Consider the following 27,263-nt stretch of genomic DNA (forward strand, 5'->3'; position numbering starts at 1 on the left):
ACATACTTCATTAAGAAGTATATGAAAAGCTATATATATAAAAATTTTCTAATAAGTGATTCTGCTATCTGTTCTAAGCTTATTCTGACTAAAAGGACAGCGATGATTCTGTTAAGATATACATATAAAAATCTGTTATATGAATGCTCATCAAGTAAGAGTATTTTTTAAATATGAATTCCATATATGAGAGGTTACAAAATATAGCATATTAGTACTGTATGTAGGCAGAAGAGGTTTGGGGGGGGGGGAAGAAGAAGAAGGAAACTTCTGATTTGAACTAGGTTTATTTTCTATTCTATACTATGGAAAACCCACACATCCACAAATAGGTCCTTAGTTCAAGTGACAATATTTCTGACTATTTTAAAAAAATTGAAATAAGTATTCTGTCATAAACATACTCTACTTTTTTTCTCCAAAGTACATATTATGTGACATCTCCAAGAACTCATTGTAGGAGGGGTGCCCACCTACAGAATACAATCTACACTAATTAAACCTCCATCGACACGCATCACCACAGTCTATCAACTACACAACACCATCTACTCACATTATGGAATGGCTTGTATACTAGGACTGATTTGCCCACATGCTTTATGAAAAATCCAAGTTTCCAGGAAGGAAGACCCCTGCTACCTCCATGAGATTGGCTAACTCACCTTCAATTGAAAAAGCTTGTATAAAGATTACTCTTGTCATGAGAATCAAACTTTTCCAATTGAAGGGCACAATGTCATGTCGTTCTTCCAACTGTGTTAAGGAATATAATAATAAAGTATGATTACAAGTTAAAAAAAAAAAGTGTTATTATACTTTATGGATTTAGAATCACTCTGGATTAATGAAATACTGAACCATCTCTGATTATACAATCTTAAATAGTATTACAGTAAAGTTGTTTATATATCTTTTAAAGAATATTCATAATCCTGTACACATAACCAACATGCATGATGAATATCTTTTACACCTGATTAGCCAGAGTCATGCCATAGAATTATGTAAAAAGAATGACAAAGTAGTAGAAAATGTAGCATTACCATATCAAACAGTAGAGTGGTGGTAACGTTTTACAGATAGGTATCCAGGTTCTAACTCTGATAATGATGCAAGCATTATATGCAGTAATTATAAACATGTAAAGAGTTGTTTGTGTAACAAACAACTGTTTAATACCTCCTGAGGTTCAGAAGTAGATTCACTATCAGAGAATTAAGAAAGAGAAGGGATTATATTCATCACAAAGCTCCTAAAACGACAATCTATTTTCCCTATTGATGAAGGAGTTAGCAGTAGCCTAGGAGATGGTGTAAATTACCACAAAGCATCATCCAGGGGAAGTGCTGATTCAGTTCATAAACGCTGTAGTTAAGTTACATTCCTGTTGGATTTGCTGGAAGCATGTTCCTATACCAAGCATCTCATTCCAGGATTAAAATCTAGTGACCCAATTCATCAAGCTTCTGTAACCTTTCGGGATACCTGTGATATCTCCTGTTGCAAATGTCTATGCAAGACAAATGGTCAATATGAATAGTGTATTTGGTCAGCAACCATATTCAGGTAAGCTGCATTCAGCTCTTGCGTTACTGATATCAAGGACTTAAAAGGAGTGCCAGGAAATTATGCTCCTAGACCATCACTTCATTGCCAACACCTTGCACTGTTGTGACCAAGAATGACAGGTCTATGTTGTTGCCATCATATACTCTTGCTCTTCTGCTGCATACAATAATAGCAAGCAGGATTCAACTATCCATAAACTTTAATCAATCATAAGGCCAAAAAACTGACATCTGCAACTTCCAGTGCTGATGTTTCTTCACAACATTAACTACTTGGCTAAATAGGCTAATAGCCACAAAAATAATATTAACTCCTTGTTTTTGTTGGACAGTCATGGTACATAAGTAGTCACCTGGGACAATACCCCCCACCCCACAGTTTCCTGGTTGTACAAGAAGTTATTTGTAGCAACTATAGCATATCTATTTGATTTTATAATTCTGTTAATCTTTCATCTCTTTTGGCATTACACCTTAATGGCTACCTATACAATATTCAACAACATTTTGTTTTAGTTTATTTCACCATTCTGGTATACTGCAGACTGGTGCAAATGGCAATATTAGCAGGTAATAAATTTCAAATAATACAGAGATGGGTGCTTAGCTACTTCAAGGCTGACAAGTCACTGTATAATCTGCACCCAGTAGTATTCTTTAAAGTGTGAGGGCAATGGGAAGGGCACAGATTTGTGACAGTTTTAAATCCACAGTTGGACCAAGGACCAAGGCTGAAATCTGTTACTACCCTTAACCTCTAGGATTTGAATATGCTATTACCCCTATATCCTATAAAAAAATGTAGCACAAGGAATTTGATATAAAACGGATAGAATAAATGTAATTATGATTTTCCAGCCTCATATTTATCTTACAATATTCCTTTTGCTAGAGTAGTGATATTCAAACTGTGTTCCACATAACCTCAAGATTCCATTCTATGGGTTAATTTTTTTCATTGTGTTTTTTCAAAATATTTTTATAATTAATCTATAGTTAATTATTCAAAAAAAATTAAAAAATAAACTTATCATAACAACATTTTTAGATATCAAACTACACTTACCTAGATTATATATACTTTGATGTGCACTATGGTACATATTATGTACCATAGTGCATATTTTTATTTATTTATTAATGAATATTTAAAAACTCATATAGGTAAAAGAAGGGTATGTATGTATGTATAATTTGGTCCTTTCATGAATAAGAATTTCTGTCAATGAGAATGTGATAAATAGAAAAATTGTGTACTACTATGCAAATGAACCTAATTTGGTGCATGTTTTTATAAATAAAAATGTACATTAATATAGGCAAGCCTCCACAAGCTCAGTCAGTATAGACTGATTGGAAAGACCTGGATTTGAATCCTCTAGAATGAGAACCTTTACCGGAACTTTTCAACTGAAGTCTCTCTCTCTCTCACACACACACACACGATAGATAGATATAGATTGCAATGTTCTTTACTCTAAAAACACTGATTTTTTTTTTTTTATTTTGAAAAATTGGCAAACCAACCAGAAGAACACATGCAATTTACAGCCATAGTGCATGATGCAGATAGGATTAACCACCCTAACGCAAGTAGTATCGAGTTTCTAAGAGGCCAATTTGCTTAGCCTTAACAGGCTGCTGAGCCTACTAAGAAAGGGAAGATGAGATGACAATCATGTATACCATACCAAATAGAGTTCCACAGAAATAATATTTAGAGATAAGAGTGTTCCACATATGTTGGAAGTTTGAAGGCTACTGCATTACAGTGAAGAGAAAAAGTTGTGAAATGTCCCATATGGACATAATATGTACCTATTCACCATGCATCAGCTCTAGTTTCAATAATAAATTTAAGGTCAACAATTCTATCCACAGGAGCTTTTTGTTGTCATGCAACAGATAGTAGATATTATGTAATTTTGTGAACACTGATAACATTATCAGTGGAGCTATCTGCTCGGTTGGCCACAGTCTCTGCCATGACTAAAATTAAGTACCAGATTTTTTTTTTTTTACTATTACTAATATTAAAATAGCTTTATATTCGATAGGCTTAAAGTTTTTGCATAAAAGCATATGCAATATCTTCATGAGTATATGGAAATAGTTAATTTTGCATAAAAAAGCTTTCTTTACCATTCAAAGAAATTAAATCGAGCATTGCAAAATAGTTAATTTTGCATATGAAAATAAAAAATCTTACTGCTGATGTGGCGAGTCAACATGACATCCATGCCTGTTCTTCCTTCTTTTGACTTGGCTAACAACTTTGCTGTCTCTGAGAAAATTTCATCACCTAGTGGTACTCCATTACAAGAAGTTTCTGTCATTAGCATTAGTTTTTTCACTACATCCTTTCCAAGAAGGTTATCAAACACAGCTTGCAAAAATTGATTGCCACAAATAGTAAGTTTCAACTTGTCACGATGCCACAGTAACAGCCGACACTCTTCAAGCGCAGTTATTGATACCTATATTAGCATATCTTGGTTAGCATTATAAAAATTTAATTTTTTTAAATATAATAATTATTGGAAAGAATCAGGAAACATTGACTTTATTAGTCACAAAAATACTGCATTACTAGCACAGCAGCAGCAAACAACAACTACTAGTTAAACAAAACAGCTTATTGACAGAATATTTTCAAATTAAGAATTATCAATTAAACTAATGTTGCAATATTCTTAATTAACATTAATTAAAACTATTAAAGTTACTAATTAACATTTTAGTTTCTTTCTACTAAGATTTCTCATACTTACCAAATTTCAGTATTAATTAAAATTATTTTTAAATAATGACAGAACAGCAAGCAATACTTAAAATGACATCCATGGAATGCTATTAAGAATTAAGAATGCTATAACATATAAGATTATCATAACATGTTCATACAGACTGAAAACTATGGCTGTTTGCTGGGACTCTTACAAAGAAATTACCAACTGACTAAGGTGTTGCACACACACACACACACACACACACACACACACACACACACACACACACACACACACACACACACACACACACACACACACACAATCCATGTCTACAATCCACTGTAGTAGTAGTAGATGAGATAGAACAAAACATTTTCACCGACGCAATACCTTGATCTCAGTCTTCCTTTGTGGCTTTTTCCTGCAATTTTGGTATCCAATACCTGTTTTGAAAATCATTCTGGTACATTCTAGAATGCTAACATTGTCAAGTTCCTCCCTGCTATCCTCATTTTTAATACAATGCTGCCATGGATACCATTCTGTTCCTCCACTAATTTTTCTTGGAATTTTCATATATGTAGTCTCTAGCAAATAATTAGCTGCTTTATTTGTAAATAAACTCTTAAATCCATAGGTTAAGTTAAATTCAAACATTGCTTTGTATACTGCTAGTTTACTGCTTTAGTTATTTTCTCTTATTCTATATAAATTTATTCAACTGACTCTCCACCATTATTTCTATATTTAATTTAATTAACAGCCAATTGGACTATGGTTCTAAAGTCTACTTCAGAAATAGCATGGTAAAATACAACAGAACCCCAAAGTATCTTGGAGTGACTCTTGACAGATCCTTGACTTTCAAAGATCACTCAACAAAAATCAATGGCATATTAAAAACTCACAATAACATCTTTATGTAAACTAGCAGATTCTTCATGGAATACAGATGCCAGGTGCATTACACACAAGAATGTATCCCACAGCAGAATCCCATGCTCCAGTATGAATTAAGTGCTCACACCTCACTGGTTGATGTTCATCTCAACTGCCAACTTATTGTTTTCCAACACTTAGCAATATGCTCCTCCTCATTCATATTGGAGTAAAATTACTAAGAACACTGACTTACCCATTTCCAAGCTCTACTCAGACTGAAATCTAGACAACCTGACTGGAAAACTGGTGTGGCAATGTTGCATGAAGTCTCTGATTTCACATCAGCCCAGAAACTATACTGCCAGAAACATGCTTCTAACTCACATGTCAAGTACCAGACTAAAAGGATTTAAACTTTCAAGGTATCTGTGTGTACACTTAAATGGATCAGAGCCGGTCATAGGAGATGCAAACAAATGCTCCACAAATAGAAATGAACCGACTCCCCATACTTTGAATGTGACAATTTAGCCTAGACAACATGATAATTATTCTCTTATTCTAGAACTAAGATGGCTTTTTTTTTTAAATTTTTTTATATTAAACCTGAAGCTTTATTGTGGATTCAGAATCTATTAAACTATGATGCCATTTCTGGTTTTATGAGAAAGCAGAATCTGACTTGAGAGAACCTGGTGAATAAAACCAACAGTACATCCAAGAAAGAACTCAGGTCTTGAACCAGTATAAACAGGTCAGAAATCAAAACACTCTATTTTGTTTGCATGAAATATACGAACACAGATTAATAGAGTAAGCAAGTATCTTAGTTGGTTTAGTAAGTAGCAGCATGGAGTACAAACCTCCCATGGCAGAAGAATATCCTAGTGAGTATTGGTAATGTTGCTTACACTGATGCCAAGAATGACAGTTCAATGCATGTCATATCAAACTTCCCAGTGTAGGGGGTAAAAATTATTATCATTGCACCCTCCATGGAATTGGCAGACTTATTGTGAGAGGTTCATTTAAATGAAAACAAATCTATCATACAGAATCTTAACATCCATAACACTCCCTGCATTAACAACATATTCCAGTAATGCATTCCAATCACTGACAATTCTCAATGTAACAAATTACTCCTGACCCCTCTTCAGACTTTTACACAACTTCCAAGAATGGCCTCTGGTTCTTCCCCTCTTGCCTTTTACTTTTTTTTTTTTTTTTTTATAATCCCCCCCTCTGGATTAATCCAATAAAATCCCTTCATTTACTTAAATGTCTCTATCACATCCCATCTTTTCCTCCACCTTTATCCACCAAACTCTGCAATCCACATTTCTTCAACCTCTCTCCATAGGCAGCATTCCAGAGTCCTGATATTGTCTTAGTCACTCTTCTCTGAACCCTCTCCAATGTTTCCAACATCATATTGAAAACCAGGTGACCAAATCCGAACACAATAGTGTGTTCAATGCTTTATACAGTGACACAAACACCTCCTTATTCCTACATGTCAGAGTACTTCATATCATAGCAACATTATGATGTGCAGTCTCATATTCCAACATTGTAATATGCTCCCTAAACTCCAGTCTGCTGACAACGATCACTCTCAAATCTTATCCACTTCCTGCAGTTCTGCACTATCAATATAGTACAGCCTTATATTTCTGCATTTTAAAATGCAACACCTTGCATTACAACCCTACTCTTTTATTCAAGTCAAAAGTTTATCCAAATCTTCTTGAAGAGAATATCAGCAGTACTATTTATAATTATCCCCAACTTTGCATCATCAGCAAACAGTTGAATATTCCCAGTCAGTCCACATGATATATCATTTACCAATAAGTTAAACAGCAGCGGTCCAAGAGTAGAACCTTGGGATACACTACTGGTTACTCTCCTTTTTGAGAGAGTGCTCCATCATACACAACTTGCTGGTATCATTCAGAGCCAATCTCCAGTCCATCTGACTAATATACCTATCTATTCCCATCATCTGTAGCTTGTATACTAACTTATCATGTGGTGGTAGTTGAACAAATGCTTTTGCAAAGTCCAAGAATATCACTGTATATGATTCTCTCTTATCTGACACACTCATCACCTTGTCATAAAATGCAAGTAAATTGCTAAACCTTTAAAATCCAAGCTGACCATCATAAAAAATATCTACTATGTCCATCAACCCAATCTTGTATTCTATTCCTAACCAATCTCTCCAACACCTTGATTACAACTGCAGTTATAATACAGAGTTATACAGACTGGTTTATAATTGGAAACTTCTGTCCAAGAGCCATGCTTGTGGAGTGGCACTATTTTGCATTCTTTCCACTCCTTAGGAACCTTATCTACTACAAGACTTTCATTAAATAACCAGATCAAGGGATAGCTAACTGTTGTGCACATTCCTTGAGAATACGTAGTGAAATGCCATCCATTCTAACAGCCTTAACAAAATCTAACTCAATATCTGATACACCTCTGATTCTTTCACTTCCAATTCTCCTAATACTTGCCTCCCTTCTATATATTGCAAGGCATCATTTACAGCAGTATGGTATATGACGATAAATTGCTCATTTAATAATTTCACTATATCCTCTGCAACGGTTACTCTACTGCCATGACTATCCACCAGCATCAACCTGCCATATTATTCTTTCTCTTACTTGCTTGCCATATAGCAGAATTCTCTGGAATTAACTTAGCCTGACCAGCCAATCTCCTCTGCTGTACCTTTTCTTTCTTTACCATGCTTGTCACCTTCCTAGTCTGCACTTTATATCTTCATGGATCTGATCACAACCAACTGTTATGTACTTCCTCCACAGCATTTTCTTTTCCAACACAGCTTGCTTGATTTCATGGCTCATCCATGCTACTCCTACTCTATTTACTCATTTAACCCTTGGTATGCAGTTACATTGTACATTGCTTATGCCATATACTGCCTTATGAATTTCCATGCACTGCCAACGTCTTTTCTGCACAACTCATTTACCTAATGTGTTGATACTAGTTGACTACATAGCTTCCCATAATCATCCACCTTATACTTCCACATATATCTATTATTGACAGTAACCTTTCCTTGTTTAACCACTTCCCAAACAAGTACCTCATGATCGCTCTCACCAACTGGCAATGCCAATAGCTCATTAACAACTATAACAACTACATCTTGTGAGGTTATCACCAAATCCAAACAATAAAGTCTCTAGTTGCTTCAGTCGCATGCTGCTTAAGATATTTATTCTTCAGAAATTCAACACACTCACTCTCCCTCACTTCTGTATACTATCTCCTCCTTCCATTCTATGTTCATCATCATCATTCAAATTCCTGCCATGTACACTCAAGGGGTGTACAGGATATGATAGTACTACATGAAAAATTTATATCATTACTAACTTCCTATCTACAATTTTCCTCCAAACCCGTCGGTTACCTGTCAAGACTCCAACATTATTAGATCTTATAAAGGCACTTTTTACCATATCAATCCACCTATATCTTGGTCTTCCTGCCACCCTGGCAGAGAACACTTGTTATGCTAATCATTCCTCGCCCATTCTGTTTAAGTGGCCATACCACCTGAGATTAGCTCTGCTAATGCATTCCTGGATGCTGACAATGTCAAGTTCTTTCCTAGTATCCTCGTTTTTAATATGATATTGCCATCTGTTCATGCCCCTAATCTTTCTCAGGACTCTCATATCTGCAGTCTCTAGTCTTTGGTCAAGTGCTTTACTTCTGACCCAGCTCTCAGATCCATAAGTTAAAATTGGTTTGAGCACTGTCTTGTATATAGCTAATTTAGTGTTTTGACTAATTTGACCGCGCGGTTAGCCTAGTGGCTTTGCACTTCGCAACCATATGTCTGGGGAAGGAGTGTCCTAGGTTCGAATCCCGTTATAGACGTGAGGAATTTGAGGATCTTCCTCAGGCATAGCCAAGTTAGCCGGTCTTGGGCGCGGTCAGTAGGGTTTTTCCGCCAGTTTATCTGGCGTTTTTCATCCCGCAAGCAGGCAAACCGGCCCGTGAACATACGCCTCTACAGTCAAAAATATATCCCCCCCCAGCGGCAGACCAGGCGACGGGTCGGTTGGGAGTAGTACTAACAAGATGTCGCATCTAAGTAACACACGGACCCTGCATAGGAAGCGGGAATAACGCGAAGAAGAAGAAGTGTTTTGACTAATTTCTCTGTCCATATAAATTTTTTCAGTTGACTTCCTACCATACCAGCTTTGTTAATTCTGTTATCTATTTCAATATTTCATTTACCATCTTCACTAAAAATCATGCTTAAAGTAGCTGAAATGTTTCACTTGTTCTATAGGTTCTCCATTCACAATACAGTTGTGAATGGAGAACCAGTCACAATTCAAAATTCTGAATGAAATCCATTCTATGTTCTTATAATTAAAGTTTCCCATCAGGATCACCTTTTTACATGCCCAACCAGTTTGCCTAAACATTGTACAATCAGTATTCTCTACTTTTCATTTTCCAGATTTTGTGTCATACTACTTTTGTAATTGGCTGCATGACTAATAGATGTAGACTGGATCTAAGATTACTTTTGAGACTCAGATGTTTAAAGTAACATACTTTGGTCCAAGTCAAATAAAATTTTTAAGCTTTAATGTGGTAGGGCATGTCTGAAATATATTGCATCTTTTTTTTTTTTGGCTGTTTGGCACACAAGTTTTATCATGGTTTCAGATAGTGAAAACTAAGTTATTTTTTTTTTGTTGTTGTTGTTGTTTGGAATTGCAGTTGTCACTGGGGTGATATAATCTGTTAAAATGAATCATTGCTTTCTCATGTTTGGTGACTGTCTCAGGATTAAATTTTGCAAGAAAGGTAATCCAGTCAGCCTATCCAATTTTCTAACTGGGCACTTGTGGAGGAGAAGATGGTTTATGAAATGTGGAGTGGAAGGGAAATCACGATCTACTGGAATATGAGCAAGTAAGCATGTGAAAGAAATGAAAGAAGGTATATATAAAAGAAAGCATTATTATTAAACATATGCTCAGCAATTTAGCCTTTCCCATCCATTTGTACTCTCTCTCTTGCTGCTGCAACTCAGGGACGCGCCAGCCATATGTGCAATGCAAATAGGTGCCAAAGAGGAGGAAATACTTAAAAAAAAAAAACGTTTTTTTTTTTAAGTGATTTTTTTTAATTGAAGGGAGGGGGGATAGGGGCACCAACTAAAGTTTTGCACACAGGCGCCGGACACTACTACTGTGCTACTGGGTATAGGGGCACCAACTAAAGTTTTGTACACAGATGCCGGACACTACTGGCACGCCCCTGCTGCAACTTAAATATAAAATTGCAGTATAATATTACTGAAGTTGGTATGAGTTAACTCAAAACCTAATAGTACATAAATGGAATATATTGTAAAAAAAAATCCTAATGACAGGCAGATAGCTACTGTTTTAAGAGTGGTGGTAAGTTGGTTGTGTTAAAAAGGGATATGGTTTTCCACAAAAATACTGATTCCTTCATGAGAAAGCCCATCTCCAGTTCTGTCCTTACACAACAGAGAGGAATTGGAAGGCCAGGATATCATTAGTGCTTGGGAAATTGTGAAGGAATATTTGTTAGCAGCAATAAGCTATATTCCACAAGTGAAGAAGAGGACACAATTTGGTGTAAAGTGGATGACAAACAATATTAAACAGGAATTGCAGTTGAAAAAGAGATTATGGAAGATATACAAGGAGAGGGGTGGAGGACAGATACACGAAGAATATAAGACGCAGGCCAGGAGAGTGACCAGAATGGTGAGGAAGGCAAAACTGGAATATGAGAAGAGATTGGCACTAAGATCCAAAGAAAATCCTAGGGCATTTTTTAGCTATGTGGCCAGTAGGCAGAGAAACGATTGTGGAAGAATGACATTGTGGGATAACAATGGGAATAGAGTGACTGATGAACAGGACATAGTGGAATTGTTCAATGAACACTTTATTGGTGTATTTCATCCTGAAGGAGTAAATTTTAATACTAGAGGGATAGGACAGGTTTGAGGTTTAGAGGAGAACATGTTCCAAATACCGAGTATTCTGGATGTCAGTAAAGCTGTGGGATGGATGGTATTTCACCACGAGTTTTGAGAGAATGTGCTGAGGAACTGACAGCTCCTTTGACCTGGCTTTTCAATGAAAGTCTGGCTACAGGAAAGGTGCCCAGAGAATGGAAGCAAGGTAAGATAATGCCATTGCATAAGGGCAGTAGCAGACTGGTAATGTCTAATTATAGGCCAGTTTGTGTGTCATCAATAGTTGTTAAGATCTTGGAGAAATTAGTTAGGGACGGTATACAACATTGGGCAGATGAGGGTAATGTTATCTGTGAGAGTCAACATAGATTTGTGAGGGGGTGCTCTTGTTTTAGTAATATGCTAGCCTTTTATAATAAAGTTACAAGAGCAGTAGATGACAGAAAGGCATATACTGCCATTTTCTTGGATTTAGTGAAGGCATTTGACAGGGTGCCACATGATAAACTCATATTTAAGGTGCAGTACATTGGTTTGGATGTCAGGTTGGTCAACTGGATTCAGGATTGGCTGTCCGATAGGTATCAGAGAGTTGTGTATGGTGGGACAGTTTCAAGGAGGAAGAGGGTTACAAGTGCCACAGGGCTCAGTACTGGGACCTATATTGTTTAACCTTCATATCAGTGACATTGTCAGTGGATTGCAAGGGGATATTCAGTTGTTTGCAGATGATGTGAAGCTGGGAAGCGTTATTACTAATAGTGCAGATGTGGTAGTCATGCAAGAGGATTTGAATAAGATAGACAGATGGGCAAATGAATGGGAGGTGTCAGTTTAATGCAGCAAAATGTAAGGTTCGTGAGGACACTGCATACTCTATTGGAGGAGATATTATACTGGAGGAAGTAGGGGAGACAAAAGATCTGGGGTTGATGATTGATAGAAACCTGAAATTCAAGAGACATATTGCAAAGGTGGTGAAGGTAAAACAGAGGATTGCTACAATAATGAGAAGGATGCTGACCTACAGAGATAAAAGAGTTGTATAAGACCCTTATCAGACCACACTTAGACTATTGTTCTCAGATTTTGTCCCCAGGATTTGAAGGGGATAAATTAACTGTGGAAAGGAGTACAGAGGCAGATAACAAAGACAGTTTCAGGACTGTACAATGTTAGTTATGAGAATCATTTTGAGGGAATGTGGACTGCAGAGTTTGGTGGATAGAAGAAGGAGAAGTGATATGATTGAGACTTTTAAACTGTTGAGAGGTAGTTATAGGGTTGAAACTGGAGAGTTCTTTCGCATGGCTGAACAGCGGGAAGGAGTGATGACAAGGGGCCATCCCTAGAAGTTACGAAAGGAAACTGTGAGCAAGAGGGTGAGGAGTGGTTTCTTTGCATGGAGGGTGGTTGAACCATGGAATGCATTGCCTGATAGAGTGGTGAGAGCGAGAATGGTCAATGAGTTTAAGGAGTGGTATGATAGACTTTGTGTTTCCTAGGAGGGACCTCCCACGATGAGTCTTGATAGACTTGTGTTTTCTAGGAAGGACCTCCCATGATGAGTCTTTTGACTCCTTGGAGGCCTAAATAATAATATTAATAAAAATAGTGAAATGCAACTTAAGGTGGGGTCCATCCACACTGGATTTTAAATGTCTCTTGCAAACAGAAACAGTTTATGTTCCTGAAGGTATTTTGCTTCCAGTAGATTTATTTTGACTATTTAAAATTTGTCAAAAAAGAAAAAAAAGAGTGTAGTATACTCAATTAGCAAAACTGGATTTATAAAAAATCTGTGGTCTTTAGATGGTAGATGATTTTCAATTCCCAGTGTAAGTTCATCATGCTGCTCTCTAGAGGCACTGAGTGGCCTGGAAATGTCCCATGTTAGGTCTCTAGAATAGGATTCCTTGATTATTATCTCAAGATTGGTTCACTCACGGTACTGATGTATAACAGATTTTTGGGTGGGATTTCAATAAAAAAAAAAAAATCACTGATATTCTGAAGATTGGTAGATAAAATAATGGAGCTATCTCACAAAAATTGATTTGAGTGTTACTAATTTTGCAAGAAATTACTGATATCATATCATCACTATTATTTGACCTCCATAAAATCATATCTCAAAGAAGGTCTGCTATTACTGTCAACCGCTCTGTTTATCATATCTTCCTTTGAATTCAAAATAGGAGCATCACAGTCTTTCACAATGCGTTCTACTTATCTACTGCTAATCACTAATAAATAAAGTGACATTATTTATTAGCAGATCCTTTCTCACTTTCCCATGTTCAAATATAACTTGAATCACAGTAACAATATAATTTATCTCCATATACACACTCAAGGGAAGCAACTGTAATAATACACTTTCCTATGCATTAGTCTGTTACAATATATCAACTTGGCTTACCCACCTGATAATAATCATCACTACACACCCCAAACCACTCTGGAGAATCAAGAAACTGATGACTATCCACTATGTGCAGTGAGCGGCCATGCTGGGACACGATCAACCTGAAAGGAAAAGTAAAATTATTGAATATATACTTACTGGAATCATTTTAATATCTGTTTCCTTGTAAAGAATGATGACTTTAAAATATACTCAAAGGCTTTATTGTACTGCCATGATAAAATTGTCCTTAGGGTTATTCAACCATTCAACTCATTGACAAAGAGAAAAATCTAGCCTTTGCCCATTTGCTAACTGCATTCTTAGCTTCCAGATATGGCCCTTTATTCTCTCCCATCCTTCCATACTGAAAGATTTCACCCACCTCCATGCTAAAAAATCCCTTTAACAGTTTGTCTCTCTCATATTAACTCAACCCTCACCTATTCACAGGATTAATAGTTCACATTCTTATAAACTCCACAGTGCTGATATCATCTTGGTTATTTACTTCTGTATCCTCTTCACTATTTCTTTAAACACAGCACCAGATGCAATCATATCAATGCCTTGTAATGAGGCATGATGATTTCTTATATCTTTGCAGATTAGTGTTCATTTCAATTTTGCCATATCCTGAGTCATTTATCACCTTTGTAATACAGTCCCTGAACCAATACTCTATCCATCTGAGATCCACAATTTCATTAATCTTTTGCAGAAAAATACTAAAATCTTATCACCATGTCATCTGGAATCTTCAAGCTAGGATGCATAATTTTGTATTTGACAACCACAAAATAGCATCCACTATTTATTATTATTTAACATGTATTCTACCTACCAGGGGTCATAAACTTATGCTACGTTGATAACACGGGCAGCTAGGAGTAAATGTGTAGATATGCAGACATCAGGGGCGTGCCAGCCATATGTGCGATGCACACAGGTGCCAGGATATGGTAAAAACACCAAAGAGGAGGAAATACTTAAAAAAAATGTTTTTTTAAAGTAATTTTTTTATTGGAAGGAGGGTATGGGCGCCAACTAAAGTTTTGCACACAGGTGCTGGACACTACTGGCACGCCCCTGGCAGACATGTAAAATCCTACTCATGAAAGGCTATCCAGCTGTTAACTTCTGTGTCTTGATGGACATCAATCCCATGGATTCCTATCCCTTCAACGCTAGGAAATAGATTTGTATTAAAAATTAACGAGCACTTGGCTCACCCTATTTAGGGCAGTGCAGAAGCGCCTGAGCCGAAAGGCAGAGCAGCTTTCGGGTGCTCTTAGAAAACTCCTGAATGAGTTGCTTGGAATGAAAAGCTGCTTAGGTGAATAAGTAGTGGTAGTGTTACGGAGCAATGTGGAAATATCTGGGATATCAGCATCGAGATGCAGGAGAGCATGTCATTTGTTGATCATGGAGAAGATAACATGGGTATTCCTGAGGAATTTCTTAGTGTCGGCTTGGCTAGGGTTCATATTGCTAAGGGCCATTAGCATCTCCCCTAGTGAGGGAGCAAGAATCAGTGCAGAGTTTTGGCTGTAAGCTGTCGAGGCTCCGGGTAAAATTCGCGGAGAGACCTAGAAGCGTATGTTTTATCGGCTGTAACACCCCGCACTGTGATTTCCAGTGGTTTCATGGCTTGAATCTGAGTGGGCGGGGCTAACGCCACTCTTGTCTTCCATAGGTTAGATGGGCGAATTGAGCAGCCTTTATAATTTACATCCCAAATGGATGTGGGCCGCCACAATTTGCACATTTAGCAGGTGTAGACCGTGATTTTGTGCAAGTGTGCGAGGGATGGCTGTCACTGCACTTCACGCACTTGTAATCTGCTTTACATAACTTTTGTGCATGCCCAAATTTTTGGCAGCGATGGCATTGACCGACGGATGCCTTTCTTCTGAGTGGTTTGGTCTTGATGACTAAGTTGTAGACTATCGTAAGGTCGTAAATTTCTCTGTGGTCTTTACTGATCTCCACTAAGATCAGAGGCATGGGGCGCTTGTCTGCTCGATACATGCGAGAAATCTTGATCGGCTCCAAGCCTTGTGATCTGAGGTCAGTAGCTATCTCTTCAGATGTTATGTTTTCTACCAAACCTCTGATGACTACCTTAAGATTTTTTCAGTTTTCAGTTGGTATGTGTGATATGAAACTTTCTGTTCATCCATAAGTCTGGTGAGCTGGCAGTAGTCCATTGCTCCTTTGGGCTGTATGCGGACTCCATCGTCGGTGTTTTTAGCTGATGAGAACTTGATGTTATTGTTCTTCATCGTCTCTGCAAGTGACAACCATTTTTCTTTAGATCTCAAGATTACTGGTGGAATCCTCTCTTTGGGCTGTGTCAATGTATCTGTCTCTGTTCTTTCATGAGATAGTGCTGATGTGTCCATAGGAGCTGTAGTTTCCAAGGTCTGAGGTATTATTTCAGGATCTGCTGCAGGGGACTTTTTCTTTCTCTTCTTCCTTCTGACCTTCTGAAAGCCACTGGAATTTGAAATAGCGATGTCTTCAGTTGTTGTTGGCTAGCTGGCTTTTGTCATGTGAAGAGGGAAGAAGTTCAGAGGGCTGGGGGTCCTCTGTCACTTCAATGACCTGGTGTTTTCCGACTTTATCCAGCCTACAGTATTAATGTACTTATACCTTGAACATACTAATGTGCTCATAAAAAGTTCCATGTTTGGCTGTAGAGCAGGGTTACTGGGAATGTTAATCCTGGTTTAAAAGACAAAATATGGAACTTTTAATGAACAACTTCAGGCCTCCAGTAAGTAGAGTGATGAGATCATCAACTCTGCTTACGAAAAATTTAAACTCGCAACTCATTGGTTGGAGAACAGATGCTACCTACTAATAGTAATTCCAGTATCCACTTATGGCAAGTCATTTTGGGTTTATTTTTTATTTATTTAATTTTTTTACTGTAACTCCATTTTAGAATCATTCCTTATCACTCTTAGCATCATGAAACAGGAACAATTAACTAAATTTTATTCAATTTTGCCTTAGTCACCAAAGCATCTTGATAGGCATAAATATATGAATATGCATATTATATGGAAACAGAGATGATAAACAACAGAATGAGTATCAAACTGCATAATCCTAGGTCCTAACTAGCCTTCTACAGGCTGAGTAAAGAAATCTTGATTGTTCGGTTCATAGTAACTCTCATCCAGATATATAGGGCCATGAGGCATGTTCAAAATAGTATCTTAGATTTAAATCCGCATTTGTGAAATTGATGTTTTACCCACCTTAAATATGATGATAGTCAACCAGCACGGTTTGCAACCTCTGAGCAGCTGTGGTGTATATTGGATATATATTTTGCAGTTTGGCAAAGTATACCAATTTTCAGAAACAGTGCATCCTGCAGATGCCACAATAATTTAAGTGATGGAGAGGGGTCTTTTGGTGAACAGGTGAGAGTAGATAATTTTTGGTAAGGTTTGAATGTTTTATCTTTTAAGAACATTTTTAAGACAGCAAGATGATGATAGATTTTTTTGGGATCAGTTTTGGGATGTTTAAGGGATGAATATGGAGTTTGTTGATTGTGTTAGGTGAGGGAGGGGGAAAGAAATCTGTTTTCAAATGTGAGACAGTGATGAGGCTGATGTCTGAACAAATAGTTCTAGCACAGTTAATATTTTAGAGATAACAGATGTACTAATTGTGGGAAAGCTTCTAATACACAGAAGAGAAATAATCCATTGAATATAGAGGTAACGAGCATAAAGGATATGCACTTATTATTTTTTATTTCTATGGCAAAATAGGTCCAAGGCTGTTGTTAGCTAATCTTAATATTATTATTATTACTACTATTACCACCCCAAGACCTCATGGAGTCAAAGACTCATCTGGGAGGTCCTTTTCTCCCCTTACCAACTTGTAGGTCTCTATCATATCTCCCCTCTTCCTCCTGTCCACCAGACTCTGCAAATTACATCTTCTCAATCTTTCCTCATACTCGACATTCCAGAGGTCAGAAACTACCTTAATCAGTCTCCTTTGGACCCTTTCCAACATCTCTTCCTCCTGAAAACCCGGTAACCAAATCTGGGCACAATAGTCCATGTGTGGCCTAATCAAAACCTTATACAACGGAACAAGAATCTCCCTACTTCTACATGTCAGTGTCCTCTGCATCATTCCCAGAAGCCTTTGTTTTGTCTTCACAATTTTGGCAATGTGTCCCCTAAATTTTAGATCCCTATCCACTATCACCCCCAGATCTCTTATTTCCTCTACTTCCAACAATATATTTTCACCAAGCATAAATTCTGCATCCCATCTTTGTTTTCCAAATTTTAAAACCTTACATTTTGCAACATTGAATTCACATCCCCATTTCCGTGCCCAATCACTCAATCTATTCAGGTCTTCTTGTAAGGCCACATCTTCACTACACTTCATGGTTCGTCCCAACTTTGCATCATCTGCAAACAACTGAATATCTCCATCCAAATCTTCACCTATATCATTAATATACAAGTTAAACAGCAATGGACCTAAAACAGACCCCTCAGGCACTCCACTAGTGACTTTCCTTTTCCTGGATATCGCCCCCCCCATACACAACTTGATACCTATCAGATAGCCAGTCTCCAATCCAATGCACCAATCTATTATTATTATTATTATTTCGGGCGACTCCAGGGAGTCCTTAGACTCATCGAGGGAGGCTCTAAACATCATGTCCACACAACTATACGACATTCTCACAGTCTCTATCATACCTTGCCTTGAACTCATTCACTATCATTGCACCCACAACAGACTCTGGTAGCTTATTCCACTCATTTAACACTCTAAAAGTAAAGAACCCAGCTCTAATATCCTTGATAACCACACTCTTTCTCAGCTTCCATAGGTGTCCCCTAGTTCTCCCACCACCAGTCCTGATCTCAAAAATATCCTCTGAATTAATCCTATAGAATCCCTTTAGCAATTTGAATGTCTCAATCATATCTCCCCTTTTCCGCCTATCAACTAGTTTCCGCAATCCACAAATCTTCTACCTGTTCTCATATGGTTCATTCCATAGACCTGCTATCATCTTAGTCACTCGCCTCTGGATCCTCTCCACCTCCTCCCCATCAAGAAGAAACCGAAGTGACCAAATCTGGGCACAGTAGTCGAGATGAGGTCTTATCAAGACTCGGTACAGAGGTACAATAACTTGCTTGTCTCTGCTCGTCAAGGTATTTTTCAACAACCAAGTGAGTTGATGAGCTGATATAACTACTTTTGCAATGTGCCCCCTAAACTTCATCTCCCTATCCACCAACACTCCCAAGTCCCTAGCCTCATCAATCTCCTGGAGTACAGTTTCACCAATGTGGTATACTGCTGCTAATCTTTTCACCCCAAAATGCATAACCTTACATTTTGTCACATTAAATTGACATCCATTCTCCTTAGCCTAGAACTTCAATCTATCCAAGTCATCCTGCAAGATTTTGACATCTTCTGCATTCACTATTGCCCTACCAAACTTTGAATCATCAGTGAACAAATGAACTGTTCCACTTAGATCCTTCCCTATATCGTTAGTGAACAGATTAAACAGCAGTGGTCCAAGAACAGAACCCTGCGGCACACCACTAGTCACAGGCCGTCTTTTGGACTCTACTCCTGAATAAACTACTCTTTGATATCTCTCCATCAACCACCCACCTATCCATCTCATCAACCCTATATCCATTCCCATATGTTGTAGTTTACGGATTAGAATTCCATGTGGTATCCTGTCAAATGCCTTTGCCAGGTCCAGCAGTATCACTGTAAACCCATTACCCTTATCCAGTTCAGCTGTCACCTTGTTATAAAACTTGAGAAAGTTACTGAGGCATGATCTACCCTTCACAAAGCCATGCTGTCCCCCGTACAGTATCTCATTTTCATCAATCCATTCCTGTATTTTTCCCTTGACTACTTTCTCCAAGACCTTGACAACGACTTCTGATATGCTGATTGGTCGGTAATTTGCAACCGTAGTCTTGGATCCTACTTTATGCAGTGAAACTATTTTCCCCTCTTTCCACACCTTCGGGACTAAACCAGACCCGAGACTCAGATTAAACAACATGGTCAAGGGCATTGATAATTCCTTAGCTGCCTCACGCAAGACCCATGCCGGTATACGTTCCAATCCCACAGATGTATTCACATTAAAGTTCTGTAATAGACTATTCACCTCCACTTCATTCATCACAATTTCCATACAAACTAATGGTTCCTTCATTTTTTCAATGTCACCACCTGGATGATATATTCTTGCAAAGTACGCGCTCAGTAACTCCACTATATTGACTGATTCAGCAACCTCCTTACCATCGTCATTCCTTAAAATCATTTTGCCGTGTACAGTTTTTTTTTGCTTGCAGCATACTGAAAGAACTGTTTGGGATTCTCTTTAGCTTGCACTAGTTTCCTTTCATAATCTGCTTTTGCTTTTTTTTACCACACTCGTTACCCTTATGGCCTGCACTTTATACCGTTCGTGTGCCTGCAGGTCACCCCTTTCTTTAAATTCCCTCCACAGTTGTTTCTTTTTTTGCAGCTCAAGCTTAATGGTGTTATTCATCCATTTAACCCCTACTTGTTTTACTATTCGGACCCTAGGTATACAATCAGCCATAACTTCCTGTAAATGCTCCTTGACCACTTCCCATGCTCTATCGACGTCCAGCCCTTGCAGTTGTACATGCCATGGCACTGATCCAAGCAATCTCCTAAGCTTGTGATACTTGCCAGCACGGTAATTCCACATATACCCTGTCTTAATCGAAAATTCCACACCTTTAGTCACCTCCCAAGTCCTTATGATCACTCTCACCAATAGGTGGCAATATGGTCATATTCATTACAGTCAAATTCTGAGATGCTATTACCAGATCAAGCACTCTCACACCCCTAGTATTTTCAATTACATGCTGTCTCGGATAGTTATCCCTTAATAATTGAATAAATTCCATTTCCTTCCTCACATGTGTCCTCTCCTCCTTCCAATCAATGTCACCATAGTTGAAATCCCCCATAATAATTACCCTCGTTCCACTCATTTCATCAATTTGTTTATGCATACTATCTCCACCATCTATTCCATCACCTGGTCTATAGCAGCACCCAACTGTATATTTTATTCTGCCAGACTCAATCTCACACCAAATAGCCTCAAATGAGCGCCTTTCACTATCCTGCGATACAACTTCAATTCTCCTTGGCTGCAGTTCATCAGCTATCATCAGTAACACCCCCCCCCCATTTTATTCTCTCTGTCCCTCCTAAAATGGGGGGGTGTCCCTCCTAAACACACTATAACCTACACATTCTATCCCACTAACTATATCATCTTCCATCAGCCAAGTTTCACTAATGCCAATAATCTGTGGCCAGGAAGAGCCAATCAAGGCCAAAAATTTTTCCTTCTTGTTCCTAATACTCCTGGCATTAGTATACATGAAATACAGTGATCCCTTTGTCCCACCCCTATCTTGATGCGTTATTCTAAATGTCCCATTCCCATTTTTTGCCCTTAGTGCTGGCTCGGGTACATTATATACATTCTTAAGCTCAACTGTCTCACTAATGTCCGCATATCCACTCCTCCCCTCCCCTCCTTGGTAGTTCTAGTTTCCCTGGTTCTGCACATCCATTTTTACTTCATTCAGAAATACTTTTTCCAGTCTCCGCACACCAAGTCCATTCAAATGCAGGCTATCTATCTTGTATAAATCCTTTTGCCCATCAAACTCCACACGTCCACGAATTCCACACCACACCGTCTGCATAATGTCATTTGCGATTATGGCCCTCCTTCTAAACTCCTCTCTGTCATACTGCGGCAACAGACTCACCATTCTAACTCTGTCACTCTTTTCTTTCGCTACCTTTAACAATACTTTCAAGTCCTATCTCATAAAAAATTTATCTCCTTTCAATTCATTCGTAAACACCACAACTATCAATTCTTTCACTCTCTGTTTTTGCGGTCTAATACTCTCACTTACATCCTTAAATTTCTCACCTGGTAAGTACGATTTAGTTAAACTCCCATCTATCACTCCTCTTAATAACGAGTCACCATACAACAATCTTTCCTTCATTTCAGAAACTCTCCCGCTCTTATGCTGTTTATTTACGTTAGCCGAATCACTCTGGAAAGAGTTTTGCAGGTGCTCTAATTGCCGCTGCGCACAACCTAGCGATTTCACTTCCTACAAATAATTCCTCATTTTTTTTTTATCATTCAAACCATTTTCTCTCTCTGTATAGTTGCTTTCACTCTTTCTTTGATCACCGCTCGCATTGCAATCTTCTACATTGCAATTTCCTATCAAGTCACTATTTTCACTCACATTCTGGCTTTCTTCAACCATAACTATCTCACAACCTGACACACTTCGACTCCTCACTTTGCTTACACTTTCTGCACATTCTCCCACCACTATCACTTTCAATCCAAACTCCAGCCTCATTCGGGAATGCATACATCTCACACACATCATATTGGACAAACTCTCTCACATTATAGTTTTTGAATAATGGCGTCGTATTTTTGGATGCCATTATCTTACGTCGCACTGGCACCATATTCAAATCTATGAAACGTATCATTAAATACTAAATTAAATAACGGAATTCACACCAAAATCACACAGACACAACAAGCTACCAAAATTAGACAATATTACATTATGATTTTAACCTATATTCTAATTTTCACTCAAAATTATACTTAGCTTTTGGGAGCTCTCTGAAAACACAACCGACCGTCTAACCCTCTAGATGGTCGGTTGTGTTTTCAGGGAAAAACTCCCAAGGAAGACCAAGATGCAGATGGATGAATATATGAATTTTTGGCAATCCATATATCCAGGAGGGACTAAAAGGTCACATCTTGGCCTCCTGAAGTTATTAAAAAAACTCAAACCTTTTAGTTCCTGCTCCCCAGATATCCGGGTTGCTAAAAATTCATAAACCCAATTCTTCTCTGTCCTCATAAACCTTCTCTGTCCTATAATTAGCACTACAGTTAGCAAAAATTTAATTTCACTTACTGGCCATATTTCTTATATAAAAAATTTGACAAATCATTACTCCAGAATTTAGTTTTAAACAACAATGATATCTTGGTAAGTTTTCATGTTACCTCCTTATTCACAAATATTCCTCTTTCTGACAGTCTAAATTCATTGAAAAATGCTTTCATTTCCCTCCTAACATTATTGATCTTTTTAATTTTGCTATCCATCCTGATTACTTCTCCTGGAAGACACCTTATATAAACAAATAGAAGGTACTTCAATGGGCTCTCCCTTCTCACCCCCCTCTAGCCAATTTCTGTATGAAGCATTTTTAAAAACATGCTCTTGATACTGCCAGTCTCAAACCTATTTAGTTAAGATATATTGATGATGTGTTCTCTATTTGGCATGGCTCAGACACATTAGACTCTTTGCTTCTCCATCTCAACAGTCAGCATCCCAGAATCCAGTTCAGTATAAAAAAGAAAAAAAAAAAACAGCTTAGATACTCTAATCACACGTCTGCTGGATGGCACGTTTCTTTCTCAGTTTACAGAAACCCACCTACACAGGTAGTCACACATCAACTTTCCAATCTCAACAATATTGGGGTCATCAAAACCATTGCCAACAGAGCCTCTAACCTCCGTTTCATCCAAGCTTCCCTTACAGTGGAACTTGCCTTTATTTGCCAAACCTTCCTGTCCAATGGTTACAGTGCTAAAAAAATCTACAAATTATCTGTCCCTTCCACCTCCCTCAACAGAAAGACTACAGTAATGCCATCACTATTCCCTACATCCAGGGCACTTCATAAAAAATAGTCAGAACTTTAATGAAATATAATGTCTGCAATGTTTTCAAACCCTCATTTGAAGATGGTATCTCTTCTCTGCTCTCCTAAGGATCAACTTCTTTCCCCCTCTCTATTTCAGGTGTTGATGTTTACAAGGTTCCTTGTTCTTGTGACATATCATATGTTCAGACTGGGAGATCTGCTAACATCACCTAGAAGAACACAAAAAATACATCCACTGCTATAATTATGGTCAGTCAGGTCTAGTAGACCAAGCATTGGATACCTTGCACAGAATGAGATAGAAGAATCTGCCATACTCCATCACAGCAAATACAAACCTGAGACTTTTTTTTAGTATCTATAATAGACTTAAAATCCAGCCTAATCTTAATCTATATGGTTGTATTAAACTTCCCAAAAATCGGAAAACTTTTAATTCTTAGGCCTCCCACTCAACATCTAAGGATAGCCAAAAGCACCTATAGAGGGTATCCCTCACAGGACTTCAGTCTTAACTTATTCAAATCTCGTTTCTGTGATTTTGTGTGTTGTTACAATTTTAACATTGTATTCCTAAAGATATCTCTGTGACTGAGATAAAACACTGAAACATTTAAATGTGTTGTTTAATTATTTCTCTGTGCTGTTATTATTCCATTAAAATGTAACATGAATGTTAATCAGCACATAAGCCTAAATACTCAATTCTTTATTATTATTATTATCATCCTAAGACTTCATGGAGTCAAAGCCTCATGTAGGAGATCCCTTTTTGTCACACACACAGCTCATGATACATGCCTTAAACACATTCAAATTCTCTGCAGACACCAAGCTGTCAGGCAATGCATTCCAATCATTCACAACTCTCCATGCAAAACACCTGCTTTTCACTCCCTTGTCCACACCCTCCTTATAGTTTCCAGGGATGATCTCTTGTTTCTACCCCCATCTCCCACCATTTTATGAAAAACCTCTTCAATGTTAATCCTATGACAACACCCTACTAACTTGTACGTCTCTATCATATTATTCCTCTTCCTCCTATCTACTAGACTTTGAAAACTGCATTGTCTCAACCCTGCTTCATATTTAACATTCTAGAGATTTAACAATTTTAGTCAATCACATCTAGATCTTTGCCAGCCTTTTGAAATGTGTGGCATAATCAGAGGATTATACAATGGAACCAGAACCTCCTTATTTCTATGAAAAAGAACAAAGATTTGTAAAGTGATAGCCTTGTTTTATTACTCTGGTTACATTTTATAATGGACTAATGGAAGAAGTTAAGGAGAAAGCATATATATATGCTTTTTCTGGATTTTGAATAGGTATTTTGACAGCTTGGTTTTTTGACAATTTGCTGTACGACAAACTTGGTTTTAAAACTGCAACAGAGCTGAATAACAGACAGTGAACAAAATAAAGAATGGACTGATCGACAGAAAGATATCAGCGTTGTGGATAGCTGTGGAGCAGTATCTTGAAAGAATTTAGCAATATTTGAGTTTCTTCTTAAGATTCTGGTCAACCTTCAGTAGTATCTGAGGAAGGAATTTCTCCATGGAATTTTTCCACTTGGAGAGTGCAGGTTGTGTCAAAAAGAAGAATGAAACTAATGAGAAACATGTCATTAATGAAGCTAAATTATCTACTGTACTGAGTCGAGGCTTTTTAGGGAACACTCAGGGACAATGCCCAAGTCAGAGAATGGCTGAATAGATTTTCTCATCAGTAGATCTTCACTGACTTAAACTGCGTATCAACACATGATGCAAAATCTAGATATGCATCTCTCCTTCACAATACATCTCTATTTTACATAAGTAGATTACTAAATTTCTCCATAATAATAAAGCCATGCTGACATTCAGATAATCCTGCTATTATCAAACTGAACCTGTGATCTAGCTCTCATGTTTTTAAATAATGCAAGGGTGTATATGGCAGAAAATGGGATATCCCCCATTAAACTGGGCATGAGAATGACATCAATTCCATGTTGCCAAGCATAAAGTTGTACACTTCAGTATGGAACAAGGCCTGATGTATTGGTAACTTAAATAAATATTAGTGTCTTTCATTTTTTATGGCATTTATAAATTTTGTTGTATTTTCTTCATGTCAGCTGTTTAATACTAATAAATCTGCATATTTATGGTATTTTGTAGGATTGATATCCAATGAGTCTCAGTGGCACACCCAAAGGGGAGAGGGGGGAAATGGGAACCAGCGCCCCCCCAAAAAAAACACTAAAAAAGGTTCCAAAAATCTTTTCCTAATTAAAATTCATTTTTTTTATTTATGTTGTCGTGTCTTCTATTTCTATACTACTTTATGAATTAACAGGCAGTCACATAAGGTAGGAATACCCTATAGCTCTTGGGAATCACAGCCACTATGAAGATAAACGAGGTAGTGCTTGAGCAGACGAAGCGCCACTTCGTTTGCCCAAGCAGGGCCAGAGATCACGGGTTTCATGTATTGGCGATCAATGCAAATGCTCAGTAATAGATCGTATGCAATGCATAGTGTCTATTCTCAAATCTACTACTCAACCCACCCCCCAAGATTAAATCCTGAATGCACCACTGATGAGCATTATATTATTATGGGAGGTACACACTATCACACACAAAGCTCATGGAAATTTTTCTGTTGATAATGGGCTGTGTCATGACAAACAATGAATGAATTAAATGATAGCAACATTAGTTCCTAGTCCTGGCTAGACTGAATTAAATACGAACAATATCTTAAAAAAAAAAAAAAAAAACAGGCATCATCATCAAAATCCCCTGACATGTACCATCAAGGAATGTACAGAATATGATATAGTACTACATGAAAAATTTACATCATTATTAACTTCCTATCTACAATTTTCCTCCAAATCAACCTGTTACCAGTTAAGACTCCAACATTATCAGATCTTATATTCCTATCTTCTAAGGCACTTTTTACCGTGTCACAATCCACCTATATCTTGGTCTTCCTCTGGGTCTTTTTCCTGCCAACCTGGGCAGAGAACACTTGTTTTGCTAATCTTTCCTCTCCAATTCTGTTTAAGTGACCATACCACCTGAGATTAGCACTGCTAACATATTCCTAGATGCTAATAATGTCAAGTTCTTTCCTAATATCCTCATTTTTAATATGATATTGCCATTGATCCCATCTGATCACACCCATAATCATTCTCAGGACTCTCATATCTGCAGTCTCTAGTCTTTGGTGAAGTGCTTTACTTCTGACCCAGCACTCAGATCCATAAGTTAAAATGAGTTTGAACACTGTCTTGTATACAGCTAATTTAGTGTTTTGACTAATTTCTCCCTTATTCCATATAAATTTATTCAGTTGACTTCCTACCATACCAGCTTTGTTAATTCTGTATATCTATTTCCATATTTAATTTACCATCTTCACTAAAAAATCATGCTGAAGTAGCTGAAATATTTCACTTGTTCTATAGGTTCTGCATTCACAATGCAGTTGATATTTTCAATGCTTCTGCCTATTTTTATTGTCTTTGTCTTGTTCTTGCTGACCTTCATACCATACCTATTATAAGTTATTCAATTTAGTCAGGTAATCTTGCAGACTTGTAGCAGATTTATTTAGAAATATAACATCATCCACATAAAGCAAAGAGCTGACATTAACATCTCCAATTTTGATATCAGGTTGAATACCACTTTCTTTCATAATGTGATCCTATAGATAATGAATAACAGAGGGGATAATATACATCCTTGTCTGACACCAGATTTAACATTAAA

The 27,263-nt window shown here is 37.5% G+C and overlaps 1 protein-coding gene across 1 annotated transcript in view; it reads right to left on the minus strand.

Moving 5' to 3' along the window:
- Positions 1-27,263, minus strand: part of LOC150095977 (popeye domain-containing protein 3-like) — a 191,170-nt gene that overhangs the window by 136,936 nt on the left and 26,971 nt on the right. The window contains exons 2-3 of the mRNA XM_090409381.1: positions 13,649-13,751; positions 3,781-4,048 (exon numbers count right to left, since the gene is read on the minus strand). Coding sequence (XP_090265507.1) covers positions 3,781-4,048; positions 13,649-13,751 — 371 coding nt within the window. The remainder of the gene's footprint in view (positions 1-3,780; positions 4,049-13,648; positions 13,752-27,263) is intronic.

This window comes from Typopeltis vanoorti, chromosome 19 (assembly GCF_054136105.1).
Source record: "Typopeltis vanoorti isolate ZY-2024b chromosome 19, IOZ_Tvanoo_1.0, whole genome shotgun sequence".
NCBI lineage: Eukaryota > Metazoa > Arthropoda > Arachnida > Uropygi > Thelyphonidae > Typopeltis > Typopeltis vanoorti.